General features: G+C 42.2%; 1 protein-coding gene across 1 annotated transcript; it reads left to right on the top strand.

Moving 5' to 3' along the window:
• The first annotated feature begins 5828 nt into the window (after nucleotides 1–5828).
• ATP6AP2 (ATPase H+ transporting accessory protein 2) lies at nucleotides 5829–17269 on the top strand. The gene is made up of 9 exons (XM_082219979.1): nucleotides 5829–5983; nucleotides 10972–11102; nucleotides 11505–11633; nucleotides 11844–11939; nucleotides 12119–12256; nucleotides 13138–13191; nucleotides 14329–14478; nucleotides 15446–15562; nucleotides 16656–17269. The coding sequence occupies exons 1-9, from the start codon at nucleotides 5938–5940 to the stop codon at nucleotides 16848–16850; spliced, it is 1056 nt and encodes a 351-aa protein (XP_082076105.1). The 5' UTR covers nucleotides 5829–5937; the 3' UTR covers nucleotides 16851–17269.
• The last annotated feature ends 1728 nt before the right edge of the window (nucleotides 17270–18997 follow it).

Below are 18997 nucleotides of genomic sequence, written 5' to 3'. Positions count from 1 at the left end.
TTGCATTAGAAAAAAAAATGTACAAGATTCTGTGGTGTGCATTAAGAGAGGGGAAGGAAGTTTCAGAGAGAGAAGTGTAAAAAAAAAATATTAATGTGGCTGTAGAAAAGCAAATCATATCACTGTAACATGGCATCCTCCACAGCCCGCTTTAAAATAACTCATTTCCTGTGCTCTATTTTTGCCCAAGATGGAAATAATGATGCTGCCCCTTTTCTATATTCAGCATTTCTGTTCTCATGCAGGAAATCAATAATGACAAGGCTGAAACGGAATGCAAAATAGCTATGGCAAAAACATCATTGACTTCTCCAAATCCTGCGCCTTCAAAGTTAATAGGAGTTTAGTCTTTGACACCAAACAGAACAGAATTTGACCCTTAATGTATGCAGTGTGAGGGTCTAAACACTCCATTAGTGGCAAAGTTAAAACATAAGGTTAGAAAAAGCTAAATGGAGAAAAGCAAAGCTAGGTAATTCTCAGTGTCAGAGGCCAGAATAGGAACTCAAATGCTTCATTAACTGGGCATCACATTTAACATTCATAATTGAACAATGTAGGTTCCTATACTACGCTCACTTACAAAAGAGTAAGGATGTGAGGATACAGCTATTTCTATCCCATCCTGTGTTTGTCACAACTAACATTATGTCCATTCTGCTACAGTTCAGCTTCGGTCAAAACCTACATTATTCATTTTGCTTCCCGTTATAGCTAAAACTAGTACCATTAATTACACAATTTCAGTATAAAGGAAATGTCAAAAACAAAGCAGAAAACACCTTGAGTCAGCACACAGCGATTTTCAGTTCCATTTCTGACATTCCTACCTGTAAACTCCATTGGACAAAACGAAGCTTACTTCAGAGCAGGCATGTATAGGACTGTGCCAATGTTGGTTCTGGCATTTGTTCTCCTTCTTCTTACCAGAGTCTTTGTAAATGCACATTTTCCTGTCACCTCACACTCCCAACCCCTTAGTAACCTGCCACTTCTCTTGTCTTTGTCCAGTCCTCAGAGCTGTGGGGAAGAACAGTTCTTTTGCATTGCCAATGCCTGGTTAGGCTGGTTTGCATGAGCCTCCTTGTCTGGTATAGTTCTGCGGCTTGCATTTTCCCTTCCTATCCTAAATATTAACTAATTTCTGACATTCGTTAATTTATTGGGTTTAGGGGGGCGACTCTCAAACTTAAAACGCTTTGTTAAGGGTTGATCACACTTTCCTTCTGCAGCCTTTTATCCTTCCTGAAGAAGCAGCCACCCCACTATATTTTACAATTATCAAGCTACTGAAGAAGGATTGCAGATAACACTTTCTCACAGCAGTAAAGGGAGAGTTTGTCACATTCAGCATATCCACTTAAGTTGTTTGTATGCATCCTTAGAAAGAGAAGCAGAATAGGTATGGAGATACGCTCACTTCTGTAGGAACGACTCAGAAATGGTTATCAGACGGAATAGTATTTCGACTGCCTGCCGGGCTTTTCAAGGCCTGACAAAAACAACCTTTTTCCAAAAGTCTTTCTGATCTACTGAGCCTCACAGAATGGGAAGAGATTCAATTTGTGGTATATTTGAAGAGAGGGAAAATTAGTGTATCATTCATGGGAAACCTCTGGCCAGCAGCCCTATGAGACCCCTAATGGTGGTTCTAATTTGGGCAGCTAGGCTGCTCTCCCAATCCCACACTCACCTGGCACACACCTGATGCCGTAGGATATCAGGTGTGGGACAGGTAAAAATGCAGCTGCAAAGGAACAATTAGGAACCTTCAAGTGCACTGCTGCTTTTTCCATGGCAAGCAGGACTTTTAAATTTGGCTACAAATGCAAGTCCTACTAGGAATGATACCACTCGGGAGCCATTACAATAACAGTTCTGCTATGTGTAAGGCAGAAGTGCTTGAGCATGTTTTAATGACAGTTCTCTCATGGAAAATAAAATGGAATCCCAGGAAGCAGTCAGTACTTTCCCCCAAATCACAGTTCACTTGCACAAGGAATGCAGCTAACAGCAAGATAACTGCTGTAAACCAATTAGAAAATGAATGATAATAGAGTCTTTTCTCAGCTGAGAAACAGCTCTCAAAAACAGCATTAAAAGATGTGCATGCACAGGTACAGAAGTCATTGTGTACAAGCCCAGAACAGGTAAAGGTAGTTGAGGGTGGGAGAGGAGGTCGTAATTAAAGATATGGGTTGGGAAACATAGCATAGCAATGTTGCACCAAAGGTTGCCTACTGATAGCAGAATACCTATGAAAATGTAAGACTAAAAAAAGAGAGTGTATGGATGTTTGTGTGTCCATAATGTACTCAGAAAAATTGGATCTGAACGATCCATTTGCGACATGAAGTCCCTGCCTGGAAACACCCAATGATAGTTATTCCTGCCTGGTGTGTCCTCTAAGCCTTCCATGGCAATCATTTCATTTAGTGGTTTGCTAAGCTATATCATTAGGTATTAATGATGCAAACATTATTCCTTAATGTTTTGATGCTGCCCAGCACATTATTGCTCTGGGCCTGTGCATTTTAAAGCTTTGTGCCAATGTTAGAAAACTATAAAAACATGCTTTATTGCATTTCTTATTGTAATATCCTCCCTTTTTCAGGACATAAGCTCTTTAGAGCTAAGTCTTATATTGCTTTTGCTTTAGTTGACTGAAAATTTACTTTTACCCTGAACAGAGCTGTAGTTCTTCTCTATTGTTTTTCTTTTTAATCAGAACATGTATATACCACCTTCCCACAAGAAATCCACAAGGCATCTAATAATCAATAAAACCTAGTGGCAAATATTTAAAACCCCAATATAACCAAAAGAGAGTAAAAATCAGCAGGAGCAGGTAAGTACAAGCCCTACTACAGCTATCATATAATTCCAAAGCCCAGGGACTCGATAGTGTCTTGCCAAGCCAGCTAAAAGACAAGAGGAACCAAGTTGTGTTGGTGCCACAGCTGAGAAGACCCTGCATGATCTCCACAATCAGGACCAGCAGGACATGGGTGACTTCCAAAAGCAAGCATGATGAAGAGGAAGCAAGTATGTGAGGAGAGCCTCCAAGGAATATCTTAATGTGTGGGTAGGATGGTGGCAGAAAGTGAGGAGGAATTAAAGAACCTTTTAATGAAGGTGAAAGAGGAGAGCGCAAAATATGGTCTGAAGCTCAACATATAAAAAAACTAAGATCATGGTCACTGGTCCCATCACCTCCTGGCACCTAGAAGGGGAAGAAATAGAGGCAGTGAGAGATTTTACTTTCTTGGGCTCCATGATCACTGCAGATGGTGACAGCAGTCATGAAATTAAAGGACGCCTGCTTCTTGGGAGAAAAGCAATGACAAACCTAGACAGCATCTTAAAAAGCAGAAACATCACCTTGCCGACAAAGGTCCGTATAGTTAAAGCTATGGTTTTCCCGGTAGTGATGTATGGAAGTGAGAGCTGGACCATAAAGAAGACTGATCGCCGAAGAATTGATGCTTTTGAATTATGGTGCTGGAGGAGATTCTTGAGAGTCCCATGGACTGGAAGAAGATCAGACCTACGCATTCTGAAGGAAATCAGCCCTGAGTGCTCACTGGAAGGACAGATCCTGAAGCTGAGGCTCAAATACTTTGGCCACATCATGAGAAGAGAAGACTCCCTGGAAAAGACCCTGGTGTTGGGAAAGATTGAGGGCACTAGGAGAAGGGGACAACAGAGGACGAGATGGTTGGACAGTGTTTTCAAAGCTACCAGCATGAGTTTGACCAAACTGCGGGAGGCAGTGCAAGGCAGGAGTGCCTAGCGTGCTCTGGTCCATGGGGTCATGAAGAGTTGGACACGACTAAAAGACTAAAGAACATAAGGAAGAAGAATAGGTCCTCAAGGATCTGGGAAACAGGCTTGTTTATGGCAAGTCACTACAAACAGTTTGCAACAGACCTGGGAACCAATGGGAAACAAACATTGCTGCTGTAAAATTGATGTAGCATGGCCCAATCCAACTAGCCAACTTCAGCCTATAATCTGGCAACTATGTTCTGTACATAGACATTTCTGAACAGTTTTGGAAAAGCAGCTTCACAGATACAGCAGTGCAATTGCCCAGTCTTGATGTGACTAATGCATGAATCACTGTTTTCTGGTTGTTCTGTAAAATAAAATAAAATAAAATAAATGGAGAAGTGATATCAGTTAACTGTTGTGTGACTTGCATGAGAGGGTGGAGGCCAGCTGCAAGGTCTGTGAAACACTTGCCAGCTAGTTCCTGCAGTCTTTGCTGAAGACATAAACAACAGCAAGTCCAGCACAGAGAATGTACTCTGTATGCTTGAAGAGGATGTCACTGTGGGGTTTCTCTGTTCACATAATTTGTGTTATTTAGCGCCAACCTCAGCAGGAGTTCATGCAAAGTGCCTCACTGAAGAAGCTGAACACATATTAAAGATTTATGTTGAAAGATGAAGTGGTACATAAATGAAATAAATAAAATATTCATATCAACAGAACACACTCACATCTTTTTCATTTCTAAAAGTATTTATATACCACCCTTTCACAAAGTATCAGGGGAGTGTACAGGAATATAAAAACATAATGAACAATAAAAGCGGTGGAAATCCTTTTGAACAATGTGAGTCTCCGGAGTTTTAAACTCAAGGGTACTGAACAGTAAAATTAAGAATCCATCTATTTGCTTTGGAAGTTATGCTACTTTTCAGAAAGCAGACTTGGACACCAGACGGCATGGTAGTATTCCCCCTCATGCAGAAACTGCAGACAAACCAAGGAGAAGATATCTGGGGGGAAACAGGTCATTAGTAAGGCTGACAACCTTCTGCTCTGGAGCAGTCTGTCAAAAGTATCCGTAACTGGGGCACAGAAGCCTCCAAACGAAGGGCTGGCCTTTCTTAGGGCTAATTGCGAAACAAAGCAAATGCGCAGGAGCTTCCGCAGTTGCTTGACAGCGCATGGGTGGTTGTCAGGCTGCTACATTAGGAGCATATATCCCACTAATGCATCGCAGATTATGATGTGCCACAGAAGTACTACGAAAACCATTTATTTTTGTTTTCCATGTTCATCTATAAAGAAACTAATTGATTCCTATTAACGTTCAATTCCTCCACCAGCGTGGATAACAAAACAAAGCTTCTGAATCCTGCCCTGTGGACAGAATTCAAAGAGTCGTGCAACCAGATCAAGAGAGTGGGCGCGTGTTGCAAAAGAGGGGATTTGGAAAAGCAGCGAGGTCTAGGCACCACCTGCTGAAGCGCAGGGGAGTCAAACAACCCACTATGCAATTATGGCAAATTGAGCAAAACACCCCGCCCTTTTCCAGCTCTATAGATCTATAATTGGATTAGAACTCCGTGGATCCTTCTATTGGTCAGTGGGTTTGTCAATCTGACCGAAAGACATCCGTTCCGCAAGAAAAGCCTCAGGCATCAGTGTCACGGGATGGGACGAATCCTTCGGATCCTAAGTGGTTAACTTTCCTGTCGCTACATTGGGTTGGCCCCGCCTCCTGCCATTGGCATTCTTACCCTCGTGCGCATGTCCATCGTTTCGCGGACACACTAGTTGGTTTCTCCCGCCCCGTTAAGTTGCACTTCCCCTATAGCTTCACGGAGCGGCTGAAGATCCTCTGAATGGCTAATATGGCTGTCGCTCAAGCTGAAGCTTCTAATGAATCTACTGAAGTAGATTTGACGGCAGTGGGTGGTGGGTGGGAGAGTTTTTCTCTCATGTTCTTATTGGGCGCATGGCCTTGCCACTCAGAATGTGGCTTCGCCTTCTTCCCTTATGAGCCTCGCCGCGAGCGCTTTCTGAGCGGTCGGAGACCTTGTCAATTAGAGTTGGGGGCGGGGCATAGTCGGGTCGCGAGACCGGCTGGTTCATACTTCCTCTTCTGCTTTTCTCTGGAACGCGGCGGAGGGAGCAGCAGTGATGGGGGTCCAGACGGCTCTTTGGCTGGTGTCAGCCCTTGTGGCAGGTGAGGCTCCGGGCGGCTCTGCATGGGGGGAGGGGAGGGGGGAGAGGAAGGGGGTCCCTGGGGCGGGGTCCCATGCAGCCCGGTCTCTGCGACAGAGATAAGGGGGCACCTGCGTGTTGGGGGTCGTCGTGGCAGGATAGACTGTCAGAGGGAGAATGAGGGCTGGGTCGTGTTCGTGGAACTGTAGTGGCCGTGGGTTTTTACTATTTCTATTATTATTATTATTTTATTATTATTATCATCAAACGGTTATAAAATGCTCGACATTTCCTGCTGTAGTTCTGTTAAAGATAAAGACAGTCCCTGCTCAGTGTTTCACAGTCTCGTTGACATTGTACAAAAGGTGGAGGTGGGAAATGAGGAGGAAAGAGGAAAGCAAGCATTATTTTTTTTGGAGCAGCATCCTTACTGGCTAGTGGGAGGCCCACCAGGCCTCCCTTTATTTTTTTATTGATTACTGTACATTTATATCCCACCATTCCTCCACCATTTGTTATTGATTACATTTGTATCCCACCATTCCTCCAAGGAGCTCAAGTTGGTGTGCATGATTTCCCTCCCCACACTTTTGTCCCTGTGAGGTAGTTTAGGCTGAGAGGCATCGACTGGCCCAAGGTCCCCTAGTGAGCTTTCATGGCTGAGTGGGGATTTGAACCCTGGCCTCCCAGGTCCAGCACTCTTATCATTCAGAAGGGGTATTTTTCTTACGGACCTTTGCTTTTTATGTTTTGTGTCTATTACCTGTGCAGTCAAAATCTTACTCCCTATAGCTTATCCAGTATACAAGACCCTCCAAGTGTCCATATTTTCAAAAAGCCATCCCGGTTTCTGTTTCTTCATATATTTCTCCACTCATTTCCTCCACCCAAACTGGCAGTTTGTCTGCTGATTCTCATTTTTTAAATGCCTGGAGATCATTATGCTCATCTGTTTTGTATATAGTTTGGTCTCTGTATAAAAAAGGAAAGGGGACAGAATGAAACCCTTGGCAGCTGCCTTTATACATCATCATCATAATAATAGATATTTTGTTTATACCCTGCTCATCTTGGCTGGGTTACCCCAGCCACTCTGAGCAGCTTCCAACACATATAAAAACATCAAACATTAATAGTAATCTGATCCAATATAAAAAGTTGCAGTAACTTTAAAATTGACAACTCATTTCAAACAAAGCAAGTAACATTCAGCAGTCCATCAGAATCCAGTAAACAGTCAAATTAAACATCAGCAAATAATAATTAAACAGTTTACACTTATCAACCACAATAATTACCAATCTATAACCAATAAAAAACAGCAAATCACAATGCATAAAATGCCACAAAACATACCAAACTATGTAAAAGGGTCAAACTGAGAAACGCTTGTTTTTACTACAGTTAGTCTTTGTAGTTCTGCTTGTGTTTAATGTGGGGCATTTTAGTATGTGTATATTCAGAGGCATTTAAGCTGTTAGTTCCAGTCTTGGCTAGCTTGAGGAAGTCCAGTTTCTTTGTCTAGTTTGAGACATGGCTGACATCTTGTGACCTGATACTCAATTGTTTGTCTTGTTGGGACAAGCCAAGGATCTTTGGTCAGTTTATTCCTGTACTTTCAGCATCAGCCTGGCTATTTCCTCCACAACTTCCAGCTGCTGTTGGTTTTGTCGGAATTCAATGTCACTTTAGACTAGCCTTCTTGTCTGAGGAAGGAATGTCAAGACTAAAAAGCATGTGAGGGAAGTCTTCCTGCTCCATGGTCAGCTGATAATATGTTGCTAGCCAGTAGCTGTTTTAAGTACTTGCTGCTTGAACTAAAATTGATCCTAATGATGTAGTAGAAAGCAGGGCCATTTACCTGTTTTCTCCTAGTAAATAGCTTAGATGGTTTGTCTCAAGTTCAGTGGCTGGGAAATTATTTTCCATTGACTATTCAGGTGCAATTATCTTGTAATGGGAGGTGCTGATATGAGTGTACTGTTGCAAGTCTATGTTTCTGGATTCTGCCCATATAAGATTTTGGCAAAGTATTAAGAGCCATCCAAAATTTTGACACTTGTTGTCATAAGAAAATATATTAGGCTGCAGTCCTAAGTCCCTGCCCCACACTGGTGCTTTACGGAGCAGTGGGGCTACTGCTGCATTCACAGGCCTGTCATGCACAGCAGCCAGGGCAGAAAGTAGGGGACAAGCAGACTACTATGCCACTTTGGAGGTGGCACAGCTATCAGGCCTGGATTGGGCCCAGTGCTGTCACGTAATGGCAGTGGGTCCAGCTTTGGGTACAAGGAATTGATAGGAGCTGAGTTCAACCTCTGAAGGACCACAGGTTTCCCATCCCTGGGCTACCACCTTCTCTATCCTCAATCCTTCTTCACAAAAAATTACAAATTGAGCAAAACCTTACATATAGGGTTGAGTGTAATGCTTTAAAGCAGAAGTTTTTTGAGTCCTTGGCTCCCTTGACCAATTACATTCTTTCTGCGACACCCCTGTGGGACTCAGGAGCCCAGTTATGTCACCCCTTGCCTGCAGAGCTGGCAGCCTCTCACCCTTTTTCCAACACTCCCTTGTGGAGTGTTCCCTCAGACTCCTCTCCCGTCTCTTTGGGAGTCCTCTGGGCAGCCGCATCTGCCGCCCCTGGTCTCTGAGCTGCCCCACCCCAAAGAGAGGTGCCTCCTCACACTGCCCCACAGGGGCCTGGGAAGCACCCCCTGGCCAGTCCCAGAGGCACCATTCGCCTGGGGAGCTTGTAGCCAGGGCAGCTGCAACAAACAGCTGTGCAAGCCTTTGGGAGGCAGAGACGCAAGAGGGCATCAGAGGAAAGGAGGGAAGAAAAGTGAGATAGAGGCCAGTGTTGCCTGTGGCCCCCCTGGCTATCATTCAAGGCACCCCAGAGTGCCACAGCACACTGGTTAAAAACCATTGCTTTAAAGGAACAACTCACAAAATTTATGCTAATTAGCTTCATTTATTTGGAATATATATATAGGAGTATAATTATTGCACATACATGCCAAAGTGATAATATTGTCTAAATGTCTGAAAACTCCAGGATTTATATTCCCCATTGACAGGCCATGGCTGGAATGAAATAGTTGCAGCTCTCAAATGTGTAGGTTCTAATTTTCACTGTAAATCAACTGTTGTGTATGTTAATCCTGTGTGCAAGATTGGAACAAGAGAGTTAAAAGTACTTCTTAAATAAAAGTGCTTGTAATGATTTTCAAGTAAAAGCACATGAGCAGTGTTAGAAACTGAGATATGAAAGCTAGGAGCTAAATGGCACCTTTAACCTAGGTTTTGGGCACAACAACAGAATGACTAGGCCCATTTCTGAATCTCACAAGTTATCTGCGAATGATTATATTTTCTCTGATTTATACACGCAAGAATTTTTTTAAAAAAACCTAGTATTGAACTCCTCCTTTGCCCTATATTTAAATGACCTGATGGGTAGATAATGTTTACAGATACAATGCTGTTGTTGGAAACTAGTGTTATGAAATGACACATGTTTACTGTCAATACTGCTTGTATTTTCGTTAAAAGTTGAATGTGGTTTAGACCTAACTCCAAGGTTGATGTGGTCAGAATAAAGGAAGAAACATATTGTAGCTGAAGCGTTATATCTGTTGGAGGCTTTTGTGTGGTCTCAGTTTTTCTGCTTCCTTTTGTGGAACCTCATTCTGCCTCTGGGACATGTAGGATTAGGATAAGCAACTGGAAGCTTTCAGCCAAATCTTGCTTTCTGAGAGGTGCAACTTAACCCTGTAGTTGGCTAACGTAGAAGCTAACACAATGCAGACAAACACAGAAAGCTGTCTTACACTTGATCCATCCAGCCCAGTATTGTCTACCCCAGGTGGCAGAAGCACTCTGGATCTTTTGCAGACCCAGTACCTGAGATCTTTTTCACTGGAGGTGCCAGGGGATTGGACAAGAAAACATCTGCATTCAAAGATGAGCTCTACCATTGAGCTATCCACCCTCTCCTAAAGTGGCATTTGCAGCAATAGATTTTGAGTAAGAATTGAGCTGCTAACCCATTGCCCCCTCACTTCTCAGGGTAACTCTCCAGAAAACGAAACAGCTGAGTAGGGATGTAGAGATGTAGAGATCCTATGATGGAAAGTGGGGACAGCATTTCCTTTGACTCAAACTGAGTATGCGTATCAGTTGCATTCAGTGATTGTACCAAGGCTTCCCTGCAGCCCCTATTGGTTACCGCATATAGGGGTACCCTTATTCCTTACCTTTGTAAGACATAGCCTGGGGAACAAGACTTCTGTTTATGATAATTAGATACATAGCCACGCCTGCATGTTTAGTATGTTTCCGTGCGCTCTGATTTCTGCCAATGTGCCAGAAGCGGTTTAGTCATGCTGGCCACATGACCCGGAAAGCTGTCTGTGGACAAACACCGGCTCCTTCGGCCTGTAAAGCGAGATGAGCGCTGCAACCCCATGCCTTTGACTGGACTTCTCTGTCCAGTGGTCCTTTACCTTTACATTTTACCATATTTAGTGCACCATATTGGCTGTTTCCTACTATCACAATCTTGTCTTCAGGAGTGTCCAATAGTTTAGTAGAGAAATAAACTGAAAAACATTAGCTGCCATTCGAAAAGGATTGACTGTAATCAAAGGCTCTGTGTTGTGGGAATTGGAATGACATGGTAGAATGAGGTTCATGTGAAGGATCCCACTTTCAGTGCTCCTCTCAAACACAAAAAGCATTTCCTGTGCAATATAAAATAAGCACAGCTGGGCAAGGACATGGGCTGGCATGTTTTCCCTGTGAATGTTCTTTCTATTTGCAAACAGTTTTATTTTATGGGGGGGGGGGGAGAGCATTCAACAGTAGTAGCTGACACCTGTAGTCTAAAGTGGTGTGGCCCATTCTCCCGCCTCATTCTGCTTGTGTGCTCAGGCAAAGGCTTTCCGAAAAAGTTGAGATGCTGTTTAAGGATGTGTTTTTATTACCAGCCCTACCTTCCTTTTTCAGGTATTTCTGCCAATGAGTTCAGTGTATTAAGGTATCCTGAATCCATTGTTTTCCGTGAAGGAAGTTGGCCAATACCCGGCGAGCGAATTCCAGATGTGGCAGCGCTTTCCATGGGCTTCTCTATTGAGGAAGTATGCAACTCACTATGTCTGTGTTCAGTCACATTGTTCATTGCTTTTGAAAATAGTTGAAATAGACCTAGCCTGTGCAGTCCCTCTAGGAATCATGGGCAAGAGCATAATCTAGCTTTCTGTAGGCTTTGCTTTATATTGGGCGTATATAGCAAAACCAGGCAGTGGTGGCTAGTTACCCATTATTTCAATAATACACATGTGGCTTTTCATATATAAATATCCCAAGTAGTATAAACCCTTCATGCCTTAATGACTGCCTCATTCCCTACACCCCATATTGATTGGCAATAACTTTTCATGTGACCCTAACTCAGTGTTTCTTGTTTTGTTGTTGCGACTGTTGTATTTTTAAAAAGCTACACCATTCCTTTTTAAGAAAATATATCCAAATTATTACAGGATCTCTCTTGGCCGGGGCTGGCAGTAGGAGATCTCTTCCGGCGTCCTCGAGCTACAGTTCTAGTCACAGTGACAGGGATAGACAAACTAACGTTGCCTAAAAACGGCATATCTTACCCAGTTGAGAATGTAAGTACTGTCATGTGTAGATTCAAATGCTTATTCTGGTAGACCTAGAGACCTGACTATATTTGGAGGGGAGAGGGTCCTTGTTAACAAACCCCTGCTTTTCCAGTGTCTTGCTCTGTGTACATTTCCGCTGGGGCTATTTACCCTTCTTGCAAATTTCCATATGCTGCAGCCAGACGTTGCTTACTAGTCCTTTCTGTATTGCCCTAGGCGGTTCCTTTTAGCTTGGACGGTGTTGCAAATGCAATTCACACCTTATTTTCTGAAGAAACCCCTGTCGTGGTACAGCTAGCTCCTAGTGAAGAGGTAAGTGCCTGTCTCTTTCTGAAAGCCCATGAAATTATTTAATAATGCCATACTCATGCTTCCAAGGATAACCTTGTGTAAAAACTTTTCATTTTGGGAAAACCGTTGTGTTCCAGAAACGTCCTTTTCTCAGGTGAATGTTGTTTTATCCTCATAATGCACGGTGGTATTTCTTTCAGAGAGTGTACATGGTGGGAAAGGCCAACTCTGTATTTGAGGATCTTTCTGTCACACTGCGGCAGCTTCGGAACAGATTGTTCCAGGAAAATTCCATCCTAGCTTCCCTTCCGCTCAACTCACTGAGCAGAAACAATGAGGTAAGGCATGGCTAGACATTAGACACAACTTTTTCCATTTTATATTATGCCACTCTTTCAAATTTAAGGAACACAACCTAGTTTTCCAGGGGGGTGCAGAGGGGTGGTGGTGGTGCATATGTTTCAGTTGCTTAATACAACTTTAAGCACATATATGTACAGTCGTACCTTGGAAGTTGAACGGAATCCATTCTGGAAGTCCATTTGACTTCCAAAACGTTCAGAAACCAAAGCTCCTCCAGCCAATCGGAAGCAGCACCGGACGTTCGGCTTCCAAAAATCGTTTGAAAACTGGAACACTCACTTCTGGGTTTCAATCGTTTGGGAGTCAATTTCTCTGGGAGCCAAAGTGTTTGAGATCCAAGGGTATGACTGTACTCTGTCTAGCTGCATGATGACCAATTGATAGCTAATTCCTCTGCTTACCCACCAATGCATAGGGATGTATCTAATTACATCCTTTCAGTGACAGAAGGCTCATTGATCCAGCAGAGGCTTCCAAGACAGAAGGTGGATGAAGATGATCCCCTTCCATTGACATCAGTCTGCATCTCCTCCCACAGTTCTGAAGCCCCCAAGCCCTTTAGATTAGATTTGGGGTGGGGTACAAAGTACTAATGCACAAGTCTGCAGTCCTATCTGTGTGCTCCGCACTGATTTTTGAGCCTTGTCTGAGCATGGCTGAGGTTAATTTGTCACGCTTGTACATTTAGTGCCTAAATAAATATAATAAACAGTAGTAATCAGTAAGCAGAAATATGCAAGTGATCCTGACTTCTGCCATCTCTGCTAATAGTGTAACTTCTGAATTAGAACTCTTCAGCATAGATGCAACATATTCACACTCTGTTCAAAGAAACTTAAGATTATTGTTTCCTCAGGTTGACCTGCTCTTCCTGTCAGAATTGCAAGTTTTGCATGATATCACAAGCTTGGTAAGCAACTAAACAAATACTTAATTCTGCTATGGGGTTGGCAGCTGCTGATCTGTTATCAGAAGTTAGGCAAATAATCTTCCTTTTTGCCCCAGCCACAGTGGGAGCTGCCACCATATAACTTTTCCTATCGTGGACTCTTCAGCTGGCTGAAGAATTCTTAAACCGAGAAGAAATGTATGCAGTTGCAGAGGAAGCAGTCCTTCTTGGTCAGGGTTCCTTGTCTGTGGGGATACACTATTGCTAGCACATAGATCTGGTCCCTAAAAGATTGCACTAGCTGCCCTTTTCCTACTGGTAAAGTTCAAGGGTTCTTGCATTAACTTACAAGGCGTATGACAACTTGGGGCCAGGGTACTTTCTGTTTTTGCCCATTCACAGAGGTCTTTAGAGGAGTCACTGTTAGTATTCCTCGCATGGTTTGAACACAGGTCTTGCATCCACTCGGAGCAATGCATTAGTAATGTTGGCCCAATGCTGTGGAACTCCTGCCTTAGCTGAGGCAGGCCCCTTCCCTGTTCAGCTGGGAAGGGTGTTCCCAGCTGATGCACCCCTTGCCTTTAGAAGCCTTGCAAGTTGATGCAGGAGACGGGCTGTGAGCAACATCACGGGAAGAGTGTTTCTAGGACCAAATTACAACTGTTAAACTCTCTTGTTATTTTTGCTGCTGCCATGAGGTGTACTTTTGCTATTGAAATTAGTTATATTTATAGTCCTGAAATGTTGTTTTCTGTATATTACATATGATATTGTGTTTTTTTATTTTCTTACTATGAAATTGTTTAAGCACTGTTTGATTTTGAAATGCATTCCTGTTTTCTGTTGTAAGCTGCTTTGAGCATCACTTATGTGTGTGCAAAAGTGACATGCCAGTCAAATAATGCAGTGCCTCGTGAAGATCTTCATATTTCAGCAGGCATTTTAAGCATGTTTTCTGATTTTATAGTTAGCGTTAACTAACTTTTTATGTATTGCATCTTTTTAGATTTACAGTACATGCTTGGAAAGTATGGTATTAAGTGATATATGTATAAATTGTGAAGATAAATTGTGCAGCCATTTAAAATGGAAAATACCCACTTTTCACTGGCGTTCTTTTTTTTTTTTTAATGTCCCTGCCCTCCACTTCTTCAAAAGCTATCCAGGCACAAACATCTGGCCAAAGATCATTCACCAGATCTGTATTCTCTAGAGCTCTCTGGGTTGGAAGAAATTGGCAAACGTTATGGGGAAGATTCACAACAATTCAAGGATGCCTCTCAGATTCTTGCAGACTCATTACAAAAGGTAACATGAGCAGAAACCCTATTTTATATATTTAATGCCAAATATGTTAGCATAAGCCCAAAGAACACCTGCTTTTATCTTCAAACTAGCAAAGTGCTAAAACGTTATGCAGTACATCACTGCTGACCCTTATTTGATTTTTTTTTTTAAATGAAAGTGTCTTGGATGAATGGACAGTTGATGGCCAGATCAAAATCTGTAGTCCTGGTTGGTCTTATGCATTTGGAAGTGACTAGAGGAGAAATAAGTGGTACTGGAAAATTAGGTTAACTGTTGACAGAACAATCTGTTCAAGGGATTCCTTGCAAATTAGCAAAGGAAGGCATCAGGTGTTACATCAGGTTATTATAAGCTTTCCATTCCTCTTCTGAGTAGCTGGCCCACACCATAACATAGAAATACCAAGAGCCATTCCAGAAATCTGGCAAGAAATAATGCTAAAACATTGCACTAGAGAGTACCTTGAAACGAGCAATTTTGAAAATGGAACCAGGACTGTTATCCCGAGAAACCCTTTAGGAATGCTCCTATTGGAAGCATATTCAGCCTATCAGGAAAATACCACTGAAATGTTCCAAAATCAGATATTCAAGTGATGCCAGAAGCTTTTATGTACCCACATGCAAAAGTTACTATCCAGTCCTCCAGTTGGTGAATTGAAAAGAAATCCATTGCCCTGGGTATAGCATCTTGATAGGCAGTGCCTGAATATTTCCAGTAATAATTATTGGATACTTGCCAGTAAATAGTTTCAGGATAGCAACTTTGGCCTTGTAGTTTAATATAATTAATGATAAATTTCTGGTAGTAGACCATTCTACTTTAAGTCACTATGTTAAATCTAGAAGCAACCTAAGAGGTGTCTACGCTTCCTACGATTCAGTGGCTATTAAAATGGTACCCTTCCTGTCTCATGAGCTGTGCATCTCACTCTGATGGTGACTTCTGTCTTAAAACATGTTTTCAGTTTGCAGACGAGATGTACAACCTCTATGGTGGGAATGCAGTGGTTGAGGTAGTGACCGTGAAGACATTTGACACGCCCTTTGTGAGGAAGTCCCGATCCATTCTGCAGTCTCCACAGGTTGTACAAATGCTTAATATATTACTAAGAGAATGCAATAGCTCAATCCTGAATAGTTTCTTGGGAATCTCATAAATTTCACTGGAGCTCCTAAGCAAATCACTTAGAATGCAGCATATCCGTTATAAGCTGCCTGCACCATGCCTTGTTCTCTGTTATCTCTACTGTACAGTACATAATTCTGAGAACAAAACTGTAGTCATTTTAAAGACATTTGAGAATGTCTCAGCCTTAAGCTAATATAAAGACTGAGCAACTTGCCCAAGAGACTACCGTATCACTTTTATAGCATAACGCTGCACAACTGTGGACATGGTAGGTTTTATACTATTGTAAATGGACATGACTTGCTTGCTTTTCTGACGTGGCCTTCAGAATGTGAAAAACATGAGCTGGCTGTCTACACCTATAGCTGTGTTTGTCAAACTTGGGTCTCCAACTGTTGTTGGACTACAACTCCCATCATCCCTAGCTAGCAGGACCAGTAGTCAGGGATGATGGGAGTTGCTGTCCAACAACAGCTGGAGACCCAAGTTTGAGAAACAATGATCTAAACTTTGAAAGAGAAAAATTAGGAGAAATACTTTGGGGCCAGGTTTGACTCTGAAATGTTGCCATTGTATTTCCAAATTACTGACATGCCTTCTATTTTAAAGACAGCCACAAGCCTGAGAATACTAGTGAACCATGTACTGTATAAACTTCCAGAGCTGTTATGTTGTCCATTGTTAAGTGGAAGAGGCAAGTGTCCCTGGTCCACTGGCAAGGACTCTCAGAAGCCTCCTACAGACTTCTTCAAACTGCAGTTAAAAAGCAGTTTATCTGGCTTGTTTCTTCCTTTTGTGATACCTCGGTACAAATGTGAAGTCCCTGTCTCCGAGGAGTGAGAAAAATGGAAGCTGGTAATATTTATGGGCATCTGGTGGTGAAAACACAGGTGCTCGATCAGTTATCCATACAATAGAAACTGCTTTGTCTTTCAACGATTTATCCAAAATATTCCCCGTGTTTCTTTCAGGCAGGTGTAATCAGTATGGTGTTGGATTACCACTCGTCTCTCATTTTTAACAAAACTTTTTGTCTCTTTTCATAGCCCAAAGATGAAAATCCATATAATTTAGGATATGAATACAACTTTAACTATGCTGTGGTCTTCAACATAGTCTTCTGGATGATGATAGTCCTTACCATAGCTGTGATAGTCATTTCCTACAACCTCTGGAATATGGATCCAGGCTACGACAGCATCATTTATAGGATGACGAACCAGAAGATTAGGATGGATTAAGGTTTAGAGTCAGGTTTTAAAGGCGTAAGGCTTTTCCAGGGCTTTGGCCCCGTTCAGTATGGACTCTCTTGGTTTTCTTCAGCAGTGCAATGTGGAGTATCCCCTTGTGTTTTCCTTCAAGATATATTTAAAAGGCTAGCAGTGGGCATAGTCAGCTTGCAGGGCTGAAGCTGTACACTGCTGTTAAATCATGAGCAATTGCCTATTGACACTATGTGAAAATGATTCCATTTTGTGGCTGTGCAATATGCATTGAGTTCTAAATATGCTCCTCTGTACTGTTGTGACTAAATGTGTGAAATGACTGCACTGAGCATATGCTAGTAAGTTGCTTTGTTTAAATTCTTTGCACTGGTGATTTAGGATGTTACCTTGAGACTCTGTTGTAGATTATGAATTAAATTTGTTGTGAATGTAAATACTTTAAATTGCCGTCTTTAGAGATCTAGCCCTGTTTACAGTGGAACTTCTATTCTGCAGCTCCTGCTTTGTGTGTACAACTTGTAAGCCACCCTACAAATTTTGTTCAGATTGAACATTTGTTTAAAGATGTTTGAACAAGGAAGAAAATACATGTGACTATAACACAAAACATTAGAATTTGCAGGATCTTGTAATTAAATGTCATGGATTGTGTCAGAGGTTGAAAACAAGGGTTGGTATAGTGCAACTGCAATGACTGCAAATATGTAAATACAGCCTATTCATATTGGAAACTACTAGATGAATACAAAAACTCCACACTGCCACCCTTCTTCCTAACCACCCCCCCCCCAAAAGCGTTCACATTGGCCTGGTGCTTTTTATCCCTCTTAACCTCCTAGGTTAACCACCAGTGCAAGACAGAGTGGAGAGGTGTGATTTTTCTGGCCACCCTTGCTGGGGGCCAACCTACTGGCTGTAAATCAGTGGGGAGGGGGTCCAGGATCTTCTGGGTTGGTCCTCCTATCAGGGAGAGCAGCTTTAAATTGATTTATTACAGTCACAGACCAGAAATGCAGACATATACAGCAATAGAGAACATGTAAATATAAATAAATTTAAACTCTATAAGCTAGAACACGATAAATAATAGATATAAAATAATTGAAATATGTAGGTTAAAACCTTAACCGCCAATTTAAAATACGTGTGTTAAGACATTGGCCATTAAATTAATTCAGAGCTTGTCTCAATTTTATAGCAGCAGCACAGAATTTAGCCACTTTCCTCTATTAGATATTTGAAGTGGTCATCAGATCTGCTTGGGATTCGCTGCATGATTGGAGTGATAAATATACAACATATGTCCCTATAATAATGACAGTACAGTATTGTAGAACATGAGTAACAGCTTCAGCTTCCTTCAAACCACATGGGCATATTCTCTCTGAATATGTTTTACCTTCAAATCAGCCTGCAGTAATGCAGATGGTAGGACATTGAGCCTGGCAAGGGTAAACGATCATCTAAATTTGGGTTTTTCTAGCTTGGATAAATACCTCGCTGGAGTAAACCCCCTCCCATTACCTTTAATTTCTGGATACCTGGCCATTTCATGCACATGGCATTTCAAATCAGCATCCAAGATTCATTGCTTAATTGTGGATTTGGTTTTCTCATATCCACAGGGCATAGCTGTCAACATTTCCCTTTTTTTAAGGGAAATTCCCATATTCCGAATAGGATTCCTCGCAAGAAAAGGGAAAAGTTGACAGCTATGCCACAAGGTATCAGAGCCTGAGGTGCGAACCCTTGGCTTCTTAGTTTCTCTTGCAGTGAGGATTTCCATTTTGTTTGGCATGTAACTATTAAAGTTAAGCGTGCCAGACCTACCAGGAAGAAAATCAGTTTTAACCAATAATGGATCTTCAAAATGAATATCTGGGACCTAACTGGAATTTGCCCGATCTCCAGGTGAACTGCTACGTTGGGTACACAGGATGAAATCCCCACAAAGAGCAATAAAATTTAGTTTGTAAAATTTCAAAACGAGCAGTGTTTTTATAATTGCACACTTGGGAACCATATATCAGTTGTGAAACAAATACCTGGGTGGCAGCAGAAAGGGTAGAGCAAAGCAAAAGCCGAGCAGAAAGGTGGTCAAAGTTGTCATAGCTGCTGCATTGCTCTTATGCTGCTGGTGGTGGTGGTGGCGGCGGCAGCGC

Source organism: Podarcis vaucheri, assembly GCF_965113315.1.
Source record: "Podarcis vaucheri genome assembly, chromosome: 4".
Classification (NCBI taxonomy): Eukaryota; Metazoa; Chordata; class Lepidosauria; order Squamata; family Lacertidae; genus Podarcis; species Podarcis vaucheri.
This window is presented reverse-complemented; position numbering and strand designations above follow the sequence as displayed.